This window comes from Heptranchias perlo, chromosome 35 (genome assembly GCF_035084215.1).
Source record: "Heptranchias perlo isolate sHepPer1 chromosome 35, sHepPer1.hap1, whole genome shotgun sequence".
Classification (NCBI taxonomy): Eukaryota; Metazoa; Chordata; class Chondrichthyes; order Hexanchiformes; family Hexanchidae; genus Heptranchias; species Heptranchias perlo.
Genome location: NC_090359.1, coordinates 19,285,082 through 19,306,286, shown reverse-complemented (window position 1 = coordinate 19,306,286; position 21,205 = coordinate 19,285,082). Strand labels below are relative to the sequence as shown.

The window sequence follows — 21,205 nt, the reverse complement described above, 5'->3', positions numbered from 1 at the left end:
CCCCCGTGCCCGCCCCCGTGCCTGCCCCGTGCCCGCCCCCGTGCCTGCCCCGTGCCCGCCCCCGTGTCTGCCCCGTGCCCGCCCCCGTGTCTGCCCCGTGCCCGCCCCCCGTGTCTGCCCCGTGCCCGCCCCCGTGCCCGCCCCCGTGTCTGCCCCGTGCCCGCCCCCGTGTCTGCCCCGTGCCCGCCCCCGTGTCTGCCCCGTGCCCGCCCCGTGCCCTGCCCGTGCCCGCCCCCGTGCCCTGCCTGTCCCCGTGCCCGCCCCGTGTCCGCCCCCGTGTCTGCCCGTGCCCGCCCCCGTGCCCGCCCCCGTGCCCACCCCCGTGCCCGCCCCCGTGCCCGCCCTGTGCCCGCCCCCGTGCCCGCCCCCGTGCCCGCCCCCGTGCCCGCCACCGTGCCCTGCCCCGTGCCCGCCCCCGTGCCCGCCCCCGTGCCCGCCCCCGTGCCCTGCCCCGTGCCCTGCCCCGTGCCCGCCCCCGTGCCCGCCCCCGTGCCCGCCCCCGTGCCCGCCCCTGTGCCCGCCCTGTGCCCGCCCCCGTGTCTGCCCCGTGTCTGCCCCGTGTCTGCCCCGTGCCCGCCCCCGTGCCCGCCCCCGTGTCTGCCCCGTGCCCGCCCCCGTGCCCGCCCCCGTGCCCGCCCCCGTGCCCGCCCCCGTGCCCTGCCCCGTGCCCGCCCCCGTGCCCTGCCCCGTGCCCGCCCCCGTGTCTGCCCCGTGCCCGCCCCCGTGTCTGCCCCGTGCCCGCCCCCGTGCCCGCCCCCGTGTCTGCCCCGTGCCCGCCCCCGTGTCTGCCCCGTGCCCGCCCCCGTGCCCGCCCCCGTGCCCGCCCCGTGCCCGCCCCGTTCCCGCCCCCGTTCCCGCCCCCGTTCCCGCCCCCGTGCCCTGCCCCGTGCCCGCCCCCGTGCCCGCCCCGTGCCCGCCCCGTGCCCGCCCCGTGCCCGCCCCGTGCCCGCCCCCGTGCCCGGCCCCGTGCCTGCCCAGTGCCCGCCCCCGTGCCCGCCCCCGTGCCCGCCCCCGTGCCCGCCCCCGTGTCTGCCCCGTGTCTGCCCCGTGCCCGCCCCCGTGTCTGCCCCATGTCTGCCCCGTGCCCGCCCCCGTGTCTGCCCCGTGCCCGCCCCCGTGTCTGCCCCGTGCCCGTCCTCCTGATGTTTCATAGTTTCCTTTTCTTCCTCTCCATTTTACTGTCTGTGTCTTTCTATCCCTCGATCTTGTCTGTGTTTCACTATCTCGGTAGTTCGGACTCTCTTTTCTCTTTCAGTGTGTTGACGGTTTGCTGTCTGTGTCACCTTCTGTATTTTTCTGTCTGATGTTAGTCCTTCCTTATCTGTCTGCCATTTGCTCTGTGTCTTCCCCTCTGTATTTTGCTGTTTATGCTTCTTCCTCTTCCTGTCTTTGTGTCTCTTTTTCCTTATATATTGTTGCTGCCGTTGTCTTTGCTGTTTTTTTCTATCTGCACGTTGCTGCTTGTGTGTCCGTATCGAGCTCTCGATGTCCCTCTCTTCTTTCCCCTTTATTTTACTGTCTGTTTTTGCGCTCTCTCTTGGAATTTTGCTCTTTGTATGTCTGCCCTCTCGTTCTCTGTATTTTGCTGTCTGTCTTCTCTCCTTGTTGCTGCCTGTGTGTTTCTCTTTATATATAGTTGGTTTTCTGCGTGCTTCTTTTGATTTTCTCTCTCTCTAATGTACTGTCTACGTACCTCTCTGTATTTTCTTGTCTCCTTGCTCTTGTTTTCCCGTCTTTATTTCTCTGTCTGTATGTATGTTTATTTTTTCGAATTCGCTGTCTGTTTGTCTATTTGTGTTCCTTTGTACTTTGTTTTCAATCTATCCCGTGGTGTCTTTATTTTGTTGTCTGCTTTTCTCTCTGTTTTGCTGTCAGTGTACTCCTCTTTTAGTCGATGTTTCCCTCCCTCTCTGTCTCCTTCTGTTACATTTCCGTCTGTGTGCTCTCTCTCCCTTTGTATGTTTCTGTCTGCCTGTCTCCTCTCTGGATGTTTCTGTCTGCCTGTCTCCCTCTCTGGAAGTTTCTGTCTGTCTGTCTCCCTCTCTGGATGTTTCTGTCTGCCTGTCTCCCTCGCTGGAAGTTTCTCTCTGTCTGTCTGTCTGTCTGTCTGTCTGTCTCTCTCTCTCTCTGGATGTTTCTGTCTGTCTGTCTCTCTCTGGATGTTTCTGTCTGTCTGTCTCTCTCTGGAAGTTTCTGTCTGTCTGTCTCTCTGGATGTTTCTGTCTGTCTGTCTCACTCTGGATGTTTCCGTCTATCTGTCTGTCTCTCTCTGGATGTTTCTGTCTGTCTGTCTGTCTCCCTCTGGATCTTTCTGTTTATTTTACTCTCTCTCCCTTTATGTCTCTGTTTCTATCTCACCCCCACTCTGTGTCCGTCTCCGTCTCCCCCCCACTCTGTGTCCGTCTCTCCCCCACTCTGTGTCCGTCTCCCCCCCACTCTGTGTCCGTCTCCGTCTCCCCCCCCCACTCTGTGTCCGTCTCCGTCTCCCCCCCCACTCTGTGTCCGCCTCCGTCTCCCCCCCACTCTGTGTCCGCCTCCGTCTCCCCCCCACTCTGTGTCCGTCTCCGTCTCTCCCCCACTCTGTGTCCGTCTCCGTCTCTCCCCCACTCTGTGTCCGTCTCCGTCTCCCCCCCCACTCTGTGTCCGTCTCCGTCTCCCCCCCCACTCTGTGTCCGTCTCCGTCTCTCCCCCACTCTGTGTCCGTCTCCGTCTCCCCCCCCACTCTGTGTCCGTCTCCGTCTCCCCCCCCACTCTGTGTCCGTCTCCGTCTCCCCCCCCACTCTGTGTCCGTCTCCGTCTCCCCCCCCACTCTGTGTCCGTCTCCGTCTCCCCCCCCACTCTGTGTCCGTCTCCGTCTCCCCCCCCACTCTGTGTCCGTCTCCGTCTCCCCCCCCCACTCTGTGTCCGTCTCCGTCTCCCCCCCCACTCTGTGTCCGTCTCCGTCTCTCCCCCACTCTGTGTCCGTCTCCGTCTCCCCCCCCACTCTGTGTCCGTCTCCGTCTCCCCCCCACTCTGTGTCCGTCTCCGTCTCCCCCCCACTCTGTGTCCGTCTCCGTCTCCCCCCCCACTCTGTGTCCGTCTCCGTCTCCCCCCCCACTCTGTGTCCGTCTCCGTCTCCCCCCACTCTGTGTCCGTCTCCGTCTCCCCCCCCACTCTGTGTCCGTCTCCGTCTCCCCCCCCACTCTGTGTCCGTCCCCGTCTCCCCCCCCATTCTGTGTCCGCCTCCGTCTCCCCCCCGACTCTGTGTCCGTCTCCATCTCTCCCCCCACTCTGTGTCCGACTCCGTCTCCCCCCCAACTCTGTGTCCGTCTCCATCTCTCCCCCCACTCTGTGTCCGTCTCCGTCTCCCCCCCACTCTGTGTCCGTCTCCGTCTCCTCCCCCACTCTGTGTCCGTCTCCGTCTCCCCCCCACTCTGTGTCCGTCTCCGTCTCCCCCCCACTCTGTGTCCGTCTCCGTCTCCCCCCCGACTCTGTGTCCGTCTCCGTCTCCCCCCCACTCTGTGTCCGTCTCCGTCTCCCCCCCGACTCTGTGTCCGTCTCCATCTCTCCCCCCCCCCCCCCGGTTTCTATCTCCCCCCCTGTGTTTCTGTCTGTGTTTGTCTCTGTATTTTACTGTGCACCTGCTTATATTTCTGTCTGCCTCTCTCCATTTTGCTCTCTTACTCTTGACCTGTGTTTATTTTGTGATTTATTTATGCCTCTCTCCAACACACACACTATATTCTGTCTCTCTTTCCCTATTTCTGTAGCACCCTGCCAGAATTTAACGTTTGGCCTGGGGGTTGGGTTATTTCTTGACTGGGGAAAGCTACAGGCGGCTTCTGTGTTTTACGTCAAGCATTTATGGGTCAGAAATGGAAGACATTAGATTTCTTTTTCTTGCTTGGAACCGTGAGCCTTTATACAGGTGTCTGGCCCGGAGTGACATTGGTCTCATCTGTCGCAAACTGGCTGCTGCCTCGAGTCAAGAGCTGTTGAGGGCCCCCTCGCCTGTTGTGTGTCAAGCCTGAAATTTAGCTCCATTAACGTTGATTGAACTGAGTGTGACGGACGCCCAGTGTGGCACCGCTGGTTTTGAGCGACTGCCCAGGTGAACTTGTACCCCTGAGAATCCCTACGTGGTCAGTTTTCGGTAAAATATTAAAATGTCTACGTGGCAAAGAAGCAGAATGCAAAATGGTTAGAAAGGGTTGATTAGTTAGTAACTGAGATTGGTACAGGTGGCCTGGCCCTCCTGCTGGGCCATATGTTTGCGTAGTCAGCAGGTTTGCATGGTCTTAGCAATGTCGAGTCTTTGATGTGATTCAAGGACTGGTCTGAATGTCTCCATGTTTATGGCAGATCAATATAGGGAACGAGCTTAGCCAAAGTTGAAAGACATTCCAGGTTGGGAGATAAGGAACAGAAGGAACAGGGAAGAACATTCCAAGTTGGAAGATGAGGAAGTATCCCCTTTGATGTCGAACAGCAACATGGTCAGCACATGATTATTTATGATTGGCCGGAAATAATGTAACCTCGCATGGCAACCTGTGCCCGGCTTATGATTGGTGTTGACCCTCGTTCCAACCCTATTGATTTGTATAAAAACATGTGGATTTCTGTATGTTTCTTGTTCTTGCTCTGCCAGCATAGAGGGACTCTATCAGGAGTCCAAATCAATGCTGCAGACTAAGAACCCTGCTATTAAAGTTGTGATGAACTTTAAAATGTACTCGACTTCAGATTTTACTGAACCAGACTGAGGGGAAAGAATCCGGATCGTCACCCCTTCCCAAATCTCGTACCTAACACAGCGGCACTGTTACCCTCCTCCCGCGCCTCCTCCCCCCGACCCAGGTACAGCAGATCGGCAAAGGCGTCGTCCGTATTCATACGCCCTGTGCAAAAACCAACCCTCGCCCCCGCCCGTTCTACTCTACTCACCGGCCGCTCCTCTCCGGTGTAGTTGGAAGCTTTTGCTTGGCTGCGATGGCTTTGGCACGGGCCGCCGCCCTGTACTTCAGCCCGGCGGCCGTTGTACGGGCCTAGGCAGCCGACGGCCGGCAGACTATTCGACCATGGGGGGCTTCGTGGCCGGCTCAGATCCTCTCCCCTGCCCCCAGCGTCCACACGGTTTACTTTCCAGCAGGGGCGGTGGGCAGAGGAGGGGACGGTTCACTGATTAGCGATCAGGAACAGGCTGATTCTTGATTCCGCCCGCCCCGCCCCCCCCCGGCTTCCTCCCTTGTCCAGGCCTCTGAGACTAATTGTAGCACAGTCCCACAGTAGACGTACACCGTCCTTTGCTTGTCACAGCCTGTATCAGGCAAATAGCGCCCATGCATTAAGCATGATGGCCATTTCGGGCCTCGGGGAGGGATTGGTGCCGCTGGGCCGGGGGAGGGGAGACTGTAGGCCTCGGGAAGGAGGGGGGAGCGCGATCATCAACAACAACAACTTGCATTTATATAGCGCCTTTAACATGGTAAAACGTCCCAAGGCGCTTCACAGGAGCGATTATCAAACAAAATTTGACACCGAGCCACACAAGGAGACATTAGGACAGGTGACCAAAAGCTTGGTCAAAGAGGTAGGTTTTAAGGAGCGTCTTAAAGGAGGAGAGAGAGACGGAGAGGTTTAGAGAGGGAATTCCAGAGCTTAGGGCCCAGGCAGCTGAAGGCACGGCCGCCCAATGGTGCAGCGAAGGGAGTTGGGGGCTGGACAAGAGGCCAGAATTGGAGGAGTGCAGAGATCTCGGAGGGTTGAGGAGGTTGTAGAGATAGGGAGGGGGGGCGAGGCCCATGGAGGGATTTGAACACAAGGACGAGAATTTTAAAATCGAGGCGTTCCCGGACCGGGAGCCAATGTCGGTCGGCAAGCACAGGGGATGATGGGAGAACGGGACTCGGTGCGAGTTAGGATACGGGGCAGCAGAGTTTTGGATGAGCTGTAGAGAGGGAGCGGGGGGAAGGGGGTGACAGTGGGCAGCAGCGGCCCGGGTACCTTTAACGTGGGGTAGGGCAGAGCATTCCTGATCCTCCCGACTCCAGGTTCAAGGTAAGTTTGGGAAGCCTCCTGCCAAGTAGGCCTCGCTGCGCTGAACGAGCTCAGCAAACATCGTGCGAAATACTGGGCGATTGGAAATCAGAAAGGGGACGCGCAGGGCCCTCGTTTAAATCTGTTAAAATGTTCCCGACGCAGTCTGGCGGGTCTACATCATCCAATATGGCGGCCTGCCCGTCGTGTTGGAGACTTAGGAGGCCGTTTAGCGCGAACGTCCACAAATTACCAGGACGGGGCTGTCAAGATGCTTAGATGCAGAATAATGTGGATAAATGTGAGGTTATCCACTTCGGAAGGAAAAACAGAAAGGCAGAGTATTATTTAAATCATGATAGATTGGAAGATGGGTGTCCTTGTACACCAGTCACTGAAAGCAAACATGCAGGTGCAGCAAGCAGTTAGGAAGGCAAATGGTATGTTGGCCTTCATTGCAAGAGGATTTGAGTACAGGAGCAAGGATGTCTTACTGCAATTATACAGGGCCTTGGTGAGACCACACCTGGAGTATTGTGTGGAGTTTTGGTCTCCTTATCTGAGGAAGGATGTCCTTGCCATGGAGGGAGTGCAGCGAAGGTTCACCAGACTGATTCCTGGGATGGCAGGACTGACGTATAATGAGAGATTGGGTCGACTCGGCCTGTATTCACTCGAGTTTAGGAGAATGAGAGGGGATCTCATTGAAACATATAAAATTCTAACAGGACTAGACAGACTGGATGCAGGGAGGATGTTCCCGATGGCTGGGGAGTCCAGAACGAGGGGTCACAGCCTCAGGATACTGGGTAGGACATTTAGGACTGAGATGAGGAGAAATTTCTTCAGTCAGAGGGTGGTGAACCTGTGGAATTCTCTACCACAGAAGGCTGTGGAGGCCAATTCACTGAATATATTTAAGAAGGAGCTAGATAAATTTCTAGACACAAAAGGCATCAAGGGGAATGGGGAGAGAGCGGGAATATGGTATTGAGATAGAGGATCAGCCATGATCATACTGAATGGCGGAGCAGTCTCGAAGGGCCGAATGGCCTACTCCTGCTCCTAGTTTCTATGATTCTATGTCAACTTCATCGCCGTCTCTTCAAGAGTGTGTGTGTGTGTGTCGCTGGGCTGTAATTATTACAGCTGGCGGGGGGATAATATCTGTCCGTTTACCAGCGCGGTTACAGTTAGGCTCAAGGGAAGCCTGACAGGTCCTCATGTGCCTCAGAAAGAAGCAGCGTTTTTTTTTTGAATTGGAGGGAAATTGTGAGTCATTGAAATGTCAGACGATGTTGATTGGCTCTGCAGATGGAATTTGTTGCGTTGAACCAATGAATGGAAGAAAGAAATTTACATCGTGCCTTTCACAACCTCAGGACGTCCCAAAGCGTTTTACAGCCAACGAAGCTCTTTTTGAAGTGCAGTCACTGTTGTAGCCAACGTGGCAGCCAATTTGCGCACAGCAAGATCCCACAAACAGCAATTGTGACAATGACCAGATAATCTAGTTGTTTCGTGATGTTGGTTGAGGGATAAATATTGGCTCAAGACACCGGGGAGGACTCCCCCCGCTCTTCTTCCAAATAGCACCTGGGAATCTTTTACGTCCACCCGAGAGGGCAGACAGAACACCCTTAGTTTAACATCTCATGAAAGACTCAGCTATACTTTGAAGCTATAATTTTCCTAGCCCGCATGACTCAGTACCACACCGTCCGTCTCAGCTGAGCCATCGAGGAGCCTCCCCTCCCTTTTTTTGTTATTCGTGCTTGGGGTATGGACGTCACTGTCATTTATTGCCCATCCCCAGTTGCCCCTTGAGAAGGTGGTGGTGAGCCGCCTTCTTGAACCGCTGCAGTCCATGTGGTGAAGGTTCTCCCACAGGTGCTGTTAGGGAGGGAGATCCAGGAATTTGACCCAGCGACCGTGAAGGACCGGCCGATTATACGTCCAAGTCGGGATGGTGTGTGTGACTCAGAGGAGAACTTGGAGATGACGGTGTCTTTGTGCACCCACTGCCTCTGTCCTTCCAGATGTTGGAGGTCTTGTTCCCTTGGACCATCCAACAGCGAGTGTCCACATCATTCTGCTGGCACATTATACAAGCACTGGAGGGCTCTGCAAACCCCTTAGATGTTATTGTCTCATGTTCCTTCCACCCTCTGTAAACTTGAGCTCATCCAAAACTCTGCTGCCCCGTATCCTAACTTGCACCAAGTCCCGTTGACCCATCACCCGCCCTGTGCTCGCTGACCTACATTGGCTCCCAGTCCGGTAACGCCTCAATTTTAAAATTCTCGTCCTTGTTTTCAAATCCCTCCATGGCCTCGCCCCCCTCCCCTATCTCTGTCACCTCCCCCAGCCCCTACGACCCCCCCGAGATCTCCGCGCTCCTCCAATTCTGGCCTCTTGCGCATCCCCGATTTTCATCGCTCCACCATTGGCGGCCGTGCCTTCAGCTGCCTAGGCCCCAAAGCTCTGGAATTCCCTCCCTAAACCTCTCCGCCTCTCCCTCCTCCTTTAAGACGCTCCTTAAAACCTACCTCTTTGACCAAGCTTTTGGTCACCTGTCCTACCATCACCTCAAATGGCTCAGAATCAAATTTTGTTTGATAATCGCTCCTGTGAAGCATCTTGGGACGTCTTAAAGACGCCATTTTCTGTCTGAGGGAAGGAGAAGATTGTCGAGGAAAGTGGCGATCGTTTTATGCAAAGGCGAATTGGAAATAGATTTGAAGAGCAGGAAAAAAAGCAGGAGCTGCTCCGGCTCCAGTATCTTTTAGTGTGGCGGCAGTGAACTGACCTCCATACATGACAGAAGCGATTAAGATACCCTTGTAAGTATAGTCCAGTGTCTGAGGAATTCATTAGTGGTACTGTCCAGGCAGCCCCTAAGTACGAGTAGCAGCTCCTCTGGCCGACGTCTCCCCCTCATCCATTTTGACCCTCACTGTATAATGACCCAAAATCCAACTGCATGTTTCACACGAGCAACCGTGCCGTTGCCATGGCGATGCCAACAAGCCAGGCAGTTCCAATTTCAGACTGACTCCCACATATTGGGGAAGAGCGTGATTATCCTTTTGGAATTTAATAAGGGAATCTGCTGTAGGTTCCCTGGTGAATAGATGCAATGTCAAGGTGGGGCCCTGAGCTGCGTAGCTCAGGAAGGCCCGAGGCTCGATCACCTCTATATGTGCTGAGTTCGAAGAAGCAAGAAAGACATTGCATTCCTATAGCTCCTTTCACATCCTCAGGACGTCCCAAAGCGCTTTACAGCCAACGAGGCACTTTTTGAAATGTAGTCACTGTTGTAATGTAGGAAACGTGGCAGCCAATTCGCGCACAGCAAGATCCCACAAACAGCAATGTGATAATGACCAGATCATCGTTTTTTTTTTAACGATGTTGGTTGAGGGATAAAGATCGGCCCAGGACACCGGGGAGAACTCCCCCCTGCTCTTCTTTGAAATAGCGGCCGTGGGATCTTTTACGTCCACCCGAGAGGACAGACGGGGGCCTCGGTTTAACGTCTCATCCGCAAGGCGGCACCTCCGACAGTGCAGCACTCTCTCGGTACTGGCACTGGGAGTGTCGGCCTAGATTTTGTGTGCGAGCCTTTAGCGTGGGACTACGGCACATTGGAATTGTTGGTACAGTTGCCACATGCTGGGAGTCAGGATGTTTGGTGCCATCCCTGGGGTTTGGTTGGATCATTCATAATAAGCCATACTCACACAGAGAGGAATTTTGCAACGTTTGGATGGGTGTCCTAAATGTGGGGCTTCAGGGTCCCAATTAACCAGAATAAGATCCTTGTTAGCTTGAGGCATATTCCAAGTAGGCCCATTCTTGCTATCTTTGAGTATATTCAAGACTGAGATCGACAGATTTTTGGACACTAAGGGATATGGAGATAGGGCGGGAAAGCCTAGTTGAGGTAGAAGATCAGCCATGATCTTATTGAATGGCGGAGCAGGTTCGAGGGGCCTTCTGGCCTACTCCTGCTCCTATTTCTTATGTTCTTCGGGGTGTCTGGGTCCATGCAGGCTCCGAGGAAGGAGCTTTTAAAAGACAAGCCAACACTTGGTTGATCTATCTCATGACTCGTTCCAGTGTCTCAACTCTGCACCTTGACCTTTCACCGAGTTTTCTTCAGATAGATTTAAAAAAGTTCGCTGGAGGCCATTTTGAACGGGAGTTTGGGGATGAGCGGATTGGACTGACTTAGTTAGGTGACCAATCTCAGAGTGTGTGAGGTTGGTTTCTCGAAAGTGGAGGCCAATCACTGAACATCACGTTGAGGTAACCTCTGACTGAAATATCTCATTGGTTTCCTCTTCCCGTGTTTGGTGTGTGCATGAAAAACAAGGGAATCCAGGACAAAATGATAATGGATTCCAATCGATCCAGGAACATTTAAAGGGGCACGTCAAAGTGTTGGCAAACTTACCTTCCCAACCTTTTATAAATGGGTGAAAATCAGTCGGGGTTTTGATAGAGTAGATGGGGAGAAATTGTTTCCAGTGGCAGGAGGGTTGGTAACCAGAGGACACAGATTTAAGATAATTGGCAAATGAAACATGAGGAGAAATTTTTTTGTGCAGCGAGCTGTTATGATCTGGAATGCGCTGCCTGAAAGGGCGGTGGAAGCAGATTCAATAGTAACTTTCAAAAGGGAATTGGATGAATACTTGAAGGGAAAAAATTTGCAGGGCTATGGGGAAAGAGCAGGGGAATGGGACTAATTGGATCGTTCTTTCAAAGAGCTGACACAGGCACGATGGGCCGAATGGCTTCCTTCTGTGCTCTGTGATTCGATGATAGGCCCCGGCAAATTTGGTGAGGCTGCGTGGAGTCCCAGGTGGAGAGAGTATAGGTTGGAGGTAGGCCCGATTCTCCGACTCGTGCTGCGGGTCGAACCAGGCTCCCTCCTGGGAGCGCAGCCATGCTGAATCCCAACCCAGAAGTGATGATGTATAGAATTTTTAAAATTCGTTCCTGGGATGTGGGCGTCGCTGGCGAGGCCGGCATTTATTGCCCATCCCTAATTGCCCTTGAGAAGGTGGTGGTGAGCCGCCGCCTTGAACCGCTGCAGTCCATGTGGTGAAGGTTCTCCCACAGTGCTGTTAGGAAGGGAGTTCCAGGATTTTGACCCAGTGACGATGAAGGAACGGCGATATATTTCCAAGTCGGGATGGTGTGTGACTTGGAGGGGAACGTGCAGGTGGTGTTGTTCCCATGTGCCTGCTGCCCTTGTCCTTCTAGGTGGTAGAGGTCGCGTGTTTGGGAGGTGCTGTTGAAGAAGCCTTGGCGAGTTGCTACAGTGCATCCTGTGGATGGTGCACACTGCAGCCACAGTGCGCCGGTGGTGAAGGGAGTGAATGTTTAGGGTGGTGGATGGGGTGCCAATCAAGCGGGCTGCTTTGTCCTGGATGGTGTCGAGCTTCTTGAGTGTTGTTGGAGCTGCACTCATCCAAGCAAGTGGAGAGTATTCCATCACACTCCTGACTTGTGCCTTGTAGATGGTGGAAAGGCTTTGGGGAGTCAGGAGGTGAGTCACTCGCCGCAGAATACCCAGCCTCTGACCTGCTCTTGTAGCCACAGTATTTATATGGCTGGTCCAGTTAAGTATCTGGACTTACACAGAATTTACAGCACAGAAACAGGCCATTCGGCCCAACTGGTCCATGCTGGTGTTTATGCTCCACACGAGCATCTCCCACCCTACTTCATCTCACCCCATCACCATATCCTTCTATTCCTTTCTCCCTCATGTGTTTATCGAGCTTCCCCTTAAATGTATCTACACTATTCGCCTCAACTACTCCTTGTGGGAGCGAGTTCCACATTCTCACCACTCTCTGGGTGAAGAAGTTTCTCCTGAATTCCCCATTGGATTTATTAGTGACTATCTTATGTTTATGGTCCCCTAGTTCTGGTCTCCCCCACAAGTGGAAACATCTTTTCTACGTCTACCCTATCGAACCCCCTTCAGAATTTTAAAGACCTCTATTAGGTCACCTCTCGGCCTTCTCTTTTCTAGAGGAAAGAGCCCCAGCCTGTTCAGAATCATACCACTGAGTTTTCAAACAGTGCGCCCCAAGAACAAGGAGTCCGGTGAGGGAATCCCAGTGGAACTCCAAGGCCATCAGCTTTCCGCCCATCTGAAACCTGGTGTAAATGCAGCGTCTTGAGAATTCCATATTCTAGATTTTATTATTTCTGTTGCTATGCAGCAGTAAAATACATTCTCTGCAATGATAGCATGGTTTTGTTTAGGGGAGTTGACGCTATCTTTTGGGATTAAGACAGGGGCGTGGGGTCTCCAGGAGTGTGTCAGTATTTATAGACGGTCCCTGGGAGTGTGTCAGTATTTATAGACAGTCCCTGGGAGTGTGTCAGTATTTATAGACAGTCCCTGGGAGTGTGTCAGTATTTATAGACAGTCCCTGGGAGTGTGTCAGTATTTATAGACACTCCCAGGGAGTGTGTCAGTATTTATAGACAGTCCCTGGGAGTGTGTCAGTATTTATAGACAGTCCCTGGGAGTGTGTCAGTATTTATAGACAGTCCCTGGGAGTGTGTCAGTATTTATAGACACTCCCAGGGAGTGTGTCAGTATTTATAGACAGTCCCTGGGAGTGTGTCAGTATTTATAGACAGTCCCTGGGAGTGTGTCAGTATTTATAGACAGTCCCTGGGAGTGTGTCAGTATTTATAGACACTCCCAGGGAGTGTGTCAGTATTTATAGACAGTCCCTGGGAGTGTGTCAGTATTTATAGACAGTCCCTGGGAGTGTGTCAGTATTTATAGACAGTCCCTGGGAGTGTGTCAATATTTATAGACAGTCCCTGGGAGTGTGTCAGTATTTATAGACAGTCCCTGGGAGTGTGTCAGTATTTATAGACAGTCCCTGGGAGTGTGTCAGTATTTATAGACAGTCCCTGGGAGTGCGTCAGTATTTATAGACGGTCGCTGGGAGTGTGTCAGTATTTATAGACGGTCCCTGGGAGTGTGTCAGTATTTATAGACGGTCCCTGGGAGTGTGTCAGTATTTATAGACGGTCCCTGGGAGTGTGTCAGTATTTATAGACGGTCCCTGGGAGTGTGTCAGTATTTATAGACGGTCCCTGGGAGTGTGTCAGTATTTATAGACGGGCCCTGGGAGTGTGTCAGTATTTATAGACGGTCCCTGGGAGTGTGTCAGTATTTATAGACGGTCCCTGGGAGTGTGTCAGTATTTATAGACGGTCCCTGGGAGTGTGTCAGTATTTATAGACGGTCCCTGGGAGTGTGTCAGTATTTATAGACGGTCCCTGGGAATGTGTCAGTATTTATAGACGGTCCCTGGGAGTGTGTCAGTATTTATAGACGGTCTCTGGGAGTGTGTCAGTTTTTATAGACGGTCCCTGGGAGTGTGTCAGTTTTTATAGACGGTCCCCGGGAGTCTGTCAATATTTACAGGGGGTTCCTGGGAGAGTGTCAGTATTTACAGATGGTCCCTGGGAATGCGTCAGTATTTACAGATGGTCCCTGGGAGTGTGTCAGTATTTACAGATGGTTCCTGGGAGTGTGTCAGTATTTACAGGGGGTCCCTGGGAGTGTGTCAGTATTTACAGGGGGTCCCTGGGAGTGTGTCAGTATTTACAGACGGTCCCTGGGAGTGTGTCAGTATTTACAGACGGTCCCTGGGAGTGTGTCAGTATTTACAGGGGGTCCCCGGGAGTGTGTCAGTATTTACAGGGGATCCCCGGGAGTGTGTCAGTATTTACAGACGGTCCCTGAGAGTGTGTCAGTATTTACAGACGGTCCCTGGGAGTGTGTCAGTATTTACAGGGGGTCCCCGGGAGTGTGTCAGTATTTACAGGGGGTCCCCGGGAGTGTGTCAGTATTTACAGACGGTCCCTGGGAGTGTGTCAGTATTTACAGGGGGTCCCCGGGAGTGTGTCAGTATTTACAGGGGGTCCTCGGGAGTGTGTCAGTATTTACAGGGGATCTGTGGGAGTGTGTCAGTATTGATAGTCGGCCCCTGGGAGAATGGCAGTATTTGCAGGATAGGGTCATTTGTCGTACGGTGGCCATTCAGCCCGTCAAGTCTGTGCCGGTGCTAGCTCTTCAACCGGAACTGCCTCCTCACTACCATTCCCCTGTGCCCTTTTATGTCCTTCCTTGGCAAATCTTTATTCCCTTTGAAATGATGAACGCCCCTCACCGTAAGAAAGGAAGGACCTGCATTGAGATAGCGCCTTTCACATCCTCGTGAAGGAGCAGTTGGTATGTTTTCGGTTGGGGGTAGCGGGGAAGGAAGAGCAAGAAACACAGCTCAACCTCGTCTTCGCCCGGGAGAACATCGGCGTGGGCCAGGAGGGGCGGGAGACAGTTTTTACTCCCCTGTCCTGGCGCCTGAGTGGGTGTAGGGTCACTGACAATGAAGCTCACTCATTCCCGGCCTAGGAGGGTGATGTCCTGGTGGGGGCGCGGGAGGTAGAGTCGGGGGGGGGGGGAATCGGGCCCACTCGATTTCCAACAGCGAGGGGAGTGTGCGGCGACAAGAGGAGGCCGGGCCTCGTTTGTCCGTCGTTGTGTCTCTCGTCCCTGGGGTTTCTGGGATGCCCCATGGGTGCGTGGTGATTGGTCGCTGAGGTTTGGGAGCAGAACGGACAATTGGAAGAAGCCTCTCTTTAAAGAAAGGAGCTCGCGGTTTTTTATCGAGCCGAAGTCACGACAGCCGCCAGCGGAACTGTCGCCATTGCTTACTGGAAAAGGCGCGTCTCCCTCCCTCAGTGGCAAAAGTGAGGCCCTCCCTAGCTGAAGTGCGCGCCCAAGTTAGAGGTGGAACTGGGGAAAGTGCCAAGCAGTCTGGGGCCTGTTCTGGGAGGCCCAACGCAGCCTCCTGCCCACTGGCAATGAAGGGCCCCAGCCACTGGTATGTCGGCAATCCTTGCCCTGCCTGTCTTCAGTCCGAACTGCTCACCAGAAACCAAGGCTGTTCGTCAATCCCTCGACGGGCTATGCTCCGAACGGAAGCCTCGAGGCTGCGTCCCCTGCAAGTTCCATTCATGAAAACGTGCAAAAGATGTAAGGTGTATGCGTGAGTGCACACTTTTGAGAATTCAGAGACTTGAGCCCCATAATCCCAGCTGACATTCCCAGTGCCAGTACTGAGGGAGCGCTGCACTGTCGGAGGGTCAGTACTGAGGGAGCGCTGCACTGTCGGAGGGTCAGTACTGAGGGAATGCTGCACTGTCAGAGGTGCCAGTACTGAGGGAGTGTTGCACTGTCAGAGGTGCCAGTACTGAGGGAGTGTTGCACTGTCAGAGGTGCCAGTACTGAGGGAGCGCTGCACTGTCGGAGGGTCAGTACTGAGGGAGCGCTGCACTGTCGGAGGTGCCAGTACTGAGGGAGTGCTGCACTGTCGGAGGTGCCAGTACTGAGGGAGTGCTGCACTGTCGGAGGTGCCAGTACTGAGGGAGTGCTGCACTGTCAGAGGTGCCAGCACTGAGGGAGTGCTGCACTGTCGGAGGTGCCAGTACTGAGGGAGTGCTGCACTGTCGGAGGTGCCAGTACTGAGGGAGTGCTGCACTGTCGGAGGTGCCAGTACTGAGGGAGTGCTGCACTGTCGGAGGTGCCAGCACTGAGGGAGTGCTGCACTGTCGGAGGGTCAGTACTGAGGGAGTGCTGCACTGTCGGAGGTGCCAGTACTGAGGGAGCGCTGCACTGTCAGAGGTGCCAGTACTGAGGGAGCGCTGCACTGTCAGAGGTGCCAGTACTGAGGGAGTGCTGCACTGTCGGAGGTGCCAGTACTGAGGGAGCGCTGCACTGTCGGAGGTGCCAGCACTGAGGGAGTGCTGCACTGTCGGAGGGTCAGTACTGAGGGAGTGCTGCACTGTCGGAGGTGCCAGTACTGAGGGAGCGCTGCACTGTCAGAGGTGCCAGTACTGAGGGAGCGCTGCACTGTCAGAGGTGCCAGTACTGAGGGAGTGCTGCACTGTCGGAGGTGCCAGTACTGAGGGAGTGCTGCACTGTCGGAGGTGCCAGCACTGAGGGAGTGCTGCACTGTCGGAGGGTCAGTACTGAGGGAGTGCTGCACTGTCGGAGGTGCCAGCACTGAGGGAGTGCTGCACTGTCGGAGGGTCAGTACTGAGGGAGTGCTGCACTGTCGGAGGTGCCAGCACTGAGGGAGCGCTGCACTGTCAGAGGTGCCAGTACTGAGGGAGTGCTGCACTGTCGGAGGTGCCATCTTTCGGATGAGACGTTAAACCGAGGGCCCCGTCTGCCCCTCTCAGGTGGATGTAAAAGATCCCACAACCACTATTTGGAAGAAGAGCAGGGGGAATTCTCCCTGGGGGCTAATATTTATCCCTCAACCAACATTACTTTTTAAAAAAAAAATTACCTGGTCATTTATGACATTGCTGTTTGTGGGATCTTACTGTGCGCAAATTGGCCGCTGCGTTTCCTACATTACAACAGTGACTACACTTCAAAAGTACTTCATTGGCTGTAAAGCGCTTTGGGACGTCCTGAGGTTGTGAAAGGCACTATATAAATGCAAATCGTCTTCCTACGCTAGGTCTGATTCCTGATCAGTCCAGGGTTAGCTGATTATAGTCGGTTTGGGCGCTATAGTTGGTCTGAGTGTCTTTTGGTTAGAGAGCGGGAGAAAGCATCAAACCCCATTTGCCAACCGGTGGCCGCAGTTGGAAAGTGCTTGCATGCGGCAGTCATGGTCACGTCCTGGTGGAATAGCCCTCACAGACTCGCACGTGAAGAATGGCGACACGGGCGAGATGGTGGAGGGGCACGCGGAGTGTTGTGTACCCTCCCCGGGCGGGTTAAAATACCCTCCCCTGAACTCACCGTGCAGGAGCTTATCAGTCGGGGTTGAATTGAAACATTGGTCTCGAGAGTTCAAAGGTCAGCACGCTAACACACCGCACAGGCAAATTTACCACCTGTTAACTAGACCGGTCACTTGTTAACCTACCGATCATGATAACTTTTCCTCCCCTGGGGGCGGGGGAGAGGGCGTGGCTACTTGTTTGGTCCTTGACTGTTGATTCTTGGCCACGGGAATAATGGCCTTTCCTTTCTTCGTTGCAGGGCCTGATAACCCGGGTGTCACGAAAGAAGGTCTCCGTTGACTCCAGACGTTTGCCAAATGGCCGGCCAAGGAACGAAATGGAGTACGAAAGGGAGGAAAAAGTGAGACCACCCCCTCGAACCGTCGATACCTGGTGGCCAAGAAGGTTTTAAGTCAACGAGAGCAAGAAGGTGGGCCTGTCGGATTCTCCAAGCGTTCTGGGACGGTGAGAGGCCCACGAGTGAAAATGCCGTTTGCACAGGGCCAGGCGTGGCCTGACTGTCTCCTGCGGAGTCGGCAGCCTGACCTCAGCCTCTTGCTGTGGGTGCTGGAGGCGATGGCGTGCTTTGGCCTCCTTTCCTGTCAGAAGCAGGACGAGATGTACCCCGTGGTGACCACCAACTACGGCAAGCTGAGGGGCGTCAGGAAGGAGCTCAACAATGAGATCCTGGGGCCGGTGGTCCAATACCTGGGGGTGCCCTTCGCCACCCCGCCCATCAGGGAGCGGCGTTTCCAACCTCCCGAGGCCCCGGCCTCCTGGTCCGAGGTCCGCAATGCCACGCAGTTCGCCCCGGTCTGCCCGCAGAACATCCACGGGATGCTCCCTGAGGTCATGCTGCCCGTCTGGTTCCTCTCCAACCTGGACGACGTGGCCACCTACATCCAGGACCAGAGCGAGGACTGCCTCTACCTGAATATCTACGTCCCCACCGAGAACGGTAAGACACCATGGGACGCACGCGGGGCACTTACCCCGGGGGGGTGCGGCGGGGTTGAGGGGAGGGCACGCCTGCAACCAAATCAACATTTGGCCAAGGAACTTGACTCACCACCATATAGGCCTTCAGTATGACAACTGTTCATTGGCCCTGGTCATCAGTAGGGTTGCCAACTCTGGTTGGACGTATTCCTGGAGGTTTCATCACATGACCTCCTGTCTCCAACCGCCCTGCCCCCACACACTCCCGCCATTGGTTGCCCAACATATCCATGCCCACCTTCTCACGGCCAATTGGAAAGCGAACAGACTCTTCGTTATCCGATTGGATGATTCTTATCTGTCAGTCAAACAGCCTTTTTTCTCCCCTCCCCCCTCCTCGTCTCCACCATTTTTATGACTCGTAAGCAGAGGTCTTCAAAGAAAATGTAGAAATAAGCAGAATTCTTTATTGCCCCAACAATTTTTTCTTCTTCCTGGTGTTTTTGCTGGCAGCAGTTGCCCTGGAGATTAGTCTTCAATTCCTGGAGACTCCAGGGACAATCCTGGAGGGTTGGCAACCCCCAGACACAATGGCCAATCACATTGCCAGGGGGTCGTTCTTAACCCCTCCCTGTCCAAACCCCATGCGAGTTTCATCACTGTGTCAGGTTGCATAGCAACAGAGTGGAGACTTTACCGGGGTGGGGGGGGAGGGGAGTACGGTTCAGGGCCTGGCCCATGCCTGCGATGACCCCCTCCCCCATCTTAAAGGGGCATGGTCTTTATTTTTTTTAAAATGATCGGCAAAGCTTTTATTTTTAACGTTTCTTTTCAACCGTACAAAGCAATCAGACATAATTCAGGTTCAAACCGATCATGGCGTCTCTTCTGTGTGATGTTTTGAGGAAAATGAGGATTTTCTGCCTCCCACCGGCAACCGGAGAAATGTTTTGTCATAGAGATGGCGTCCCTTTAAGGGCACATTTTGTTTGCAGCAAATATGACTACCGGGGGTCAGGGGTGAAGAGGCCTTTATTCGGGCCACTTGCCTTCCCGTTTTTGTTCCTGATTTCCCCGGACGCGGACCCACAGACTGTGCTCGAGAGGGTGAGGGATGACCTATTGAGGGGTTAGGGACATAGGAACAGGAGTGGGCCATTCAGCCCCTCGTGCCTGCTCCGCCATTTGATAAGATCATGGCTGATCTGTGATCTAACTCCATATACCCACCTTTGGCCCATATCCCTTAATACCTTTGGTTGCCAAAAAGCCATCGATCTCAGATTTAAATTTAGCAATTGAGCTAGTATCAATTGCCGTTTGCGGAAGAGAGTTCCAAACTTCTACCACCCTTTGTGTGTAGAAATGTTTTCTAATCTCACTCCTGAAAGGTCTGGCTCTAATTTTTAGACTGTGCCCCCTACTCCTAGAATCCCCAACCAGCGGAAATAGTTTCTCTCTATCCACCCTATCCGTTCCCCTTAATATCTTATAAACTTCGATCAGATCACCCCTTAACCTTCGAAACTCTAGAGAATACAACCCCAATTTGTGTAATCTCTCCTCGTAACTTAACCCTTGAAGTCCGGGTATCATTCTAGTCAACCGACGCTGCACTCCCTCCAAGGCCAATATGTCCTTCCGAAGGTGCGGTGCCCAGAACTGCTCACAGTGCTCCAGGTGCGGTCTAACCAGGGTTTTGTATAGCTGCAGCATAACTTCTGCCCCCTTGTACTCTAGTCCTCTGGATAGAAAGGCCAGCATTCCATTAGCCTTCTTGCACCAGCTGCTGGGAACGAGGCAACATCCTGGGCACACTCTGATTTTAGCCTCGGCACAGAGCAGCTCACCAGTGTGGGCCAGGCACAAAGACTTGGCTCTCCCACCCCATCCCCCACCCTACTACTACTCCCCCCACCCAGACCCGGTTCGGCTTGGGGCTGGCTGCCGCCACTTTGGAGGGGACGTGCGTTTTACCTTGTCTCCCCCGGCCCCCCATTTCTTAACGTGCCAAGTTCCATTCCTGGGCTCCGAGGGGGAGAGGAGGAGGAGGGGGGCGGGACAGGGGGCAGAGGAGGGGTGGGGTGGAGCGGGGCAGAGGAGGGGAAGGGGCAGAGATGGCGAAGGGTTCGCCATCAAAGTCAGGGGCAACGGACCAACTCGTTCTCGTTCGAGCTACGGACTGGCATCGACAGGCCTGGCAGAAGGACTCTCCCCAATGCTCCTCGCCAAGGATTGGCACATGGATCAAAGTGGGTCATCCCGAGAAGGAAACATTAAAAAAAATGTGATAATCTTGTCTTGCTGATATATATATATATTTTTTTGGTCATGAAACGGTCATTTCTCTCCCGTCTGGGCTCGATCAACCCAATATTTCCTCAGGGATCATTTGGTCCAGTCCAAGTGAATGACAACACAGTCCTGGTTAACACATGAGCTAATAGGTGTAAACTGCCATAATAATCTCGACTTGATTGTCCACAAATTATTTTTTTTGTGACTGGTTTTCACTCCTTGTTTCCTGAAGGCACTGACTCTCACTGGGGCCTGGTTCCAATGCCCTTCCACCATTACCTGACCCAGTTAACTATTCTTTGTAAATGGGTCCGCCTACTGAGCCTAGGCTGGCTTTGACCAATCGCGATGGGGTGGGCAGAACCGAGGCCAATTGCAAACCCCAAATTACTGCCCCCCCCACCCCGCCGAGATCAGCTCGCTTGGCATTTACCCTGTTCGGAAGATGGGACCTTCCTGGTCGGGCCCTCCGAGCCACTGCGGGGGAGCACTTTTTAAAATTTCCTTTGCGAAGAACATTTTGGCTTCTTCCCGCCCAATGGCGACCTGCCTGTGGACAAGCGGGCATTTGTCGGGGGCCTTTAACGCAGGAAAACCTGGTAAAGGAGCCTCACGGAGGAGACATGGGCGCCGAACATCTGTCACGCGAATGGACAGGAAACATCTGTCTCGAAAATCACGTGGGTAACAAGCATGTCCCTTTTGACCCTGCACGGGAAGTAGTTACCAGAGGTCACGTGGCAAATTGCCAAATCCCGCCCTCCTTGGAGAAGTGGAGCTCGGATGGGCCTTTGGGCTGGAGGATTGGCGCCACAGGGCGTAGCGCTGTTTCTGACCCGCCGCTCCCATCGGGCGTGACGTCCCACAGGGAGCCTGGGTTTATAGCAATGCAGGAACAGGAGTTGGCCATTCAGCCCCTCCGGCCTGTTCCGCCATTCAATAAGATCATGGCTGACCTGTAACCTAAGTTACTCATCTTGGTTCCATATCCCTTAATATGGATGGCGAGTAAAAATCTATCGATCTCGGCTTTCGAATTATGAATATCCGCTGTTCTCTGTGGGAGAGAGTTCCACATTTCTGCCACCCTTTGCAT

At 54.1% G+C, this 21,205-nt stretch overlaps 1 protein-coding gene across 3 annotated transcripts in view; it reads left to right on the top strand.

Annotated features, from left to right (window-relative positions):
- The window catches only part of LOC137302382 (neuroligin-1-like), a 409,532-nt gene that overhangs the window by 41,558 nt on the left and 346,769 nt on the right, over positions 1 to 21,205 (top strand). For all 3 annotated transcript variants that reach the window (XM_067972009.1, XM_067972007.1, XM_067972008.1), the window contains exon 2: positions 17,132 to 17,830. In XM_067972009.1, coding sequence (XP_067828110.1) covers positions 17,359 to 17,830 — 472 coding nt within the window. In that variant the 5' untranslated portion in view covers positions 17,132 to 17,358. The remainder of the gene's footprint in view (positions 1 to 17,131; positions 17,831 to 21,205) is intronic.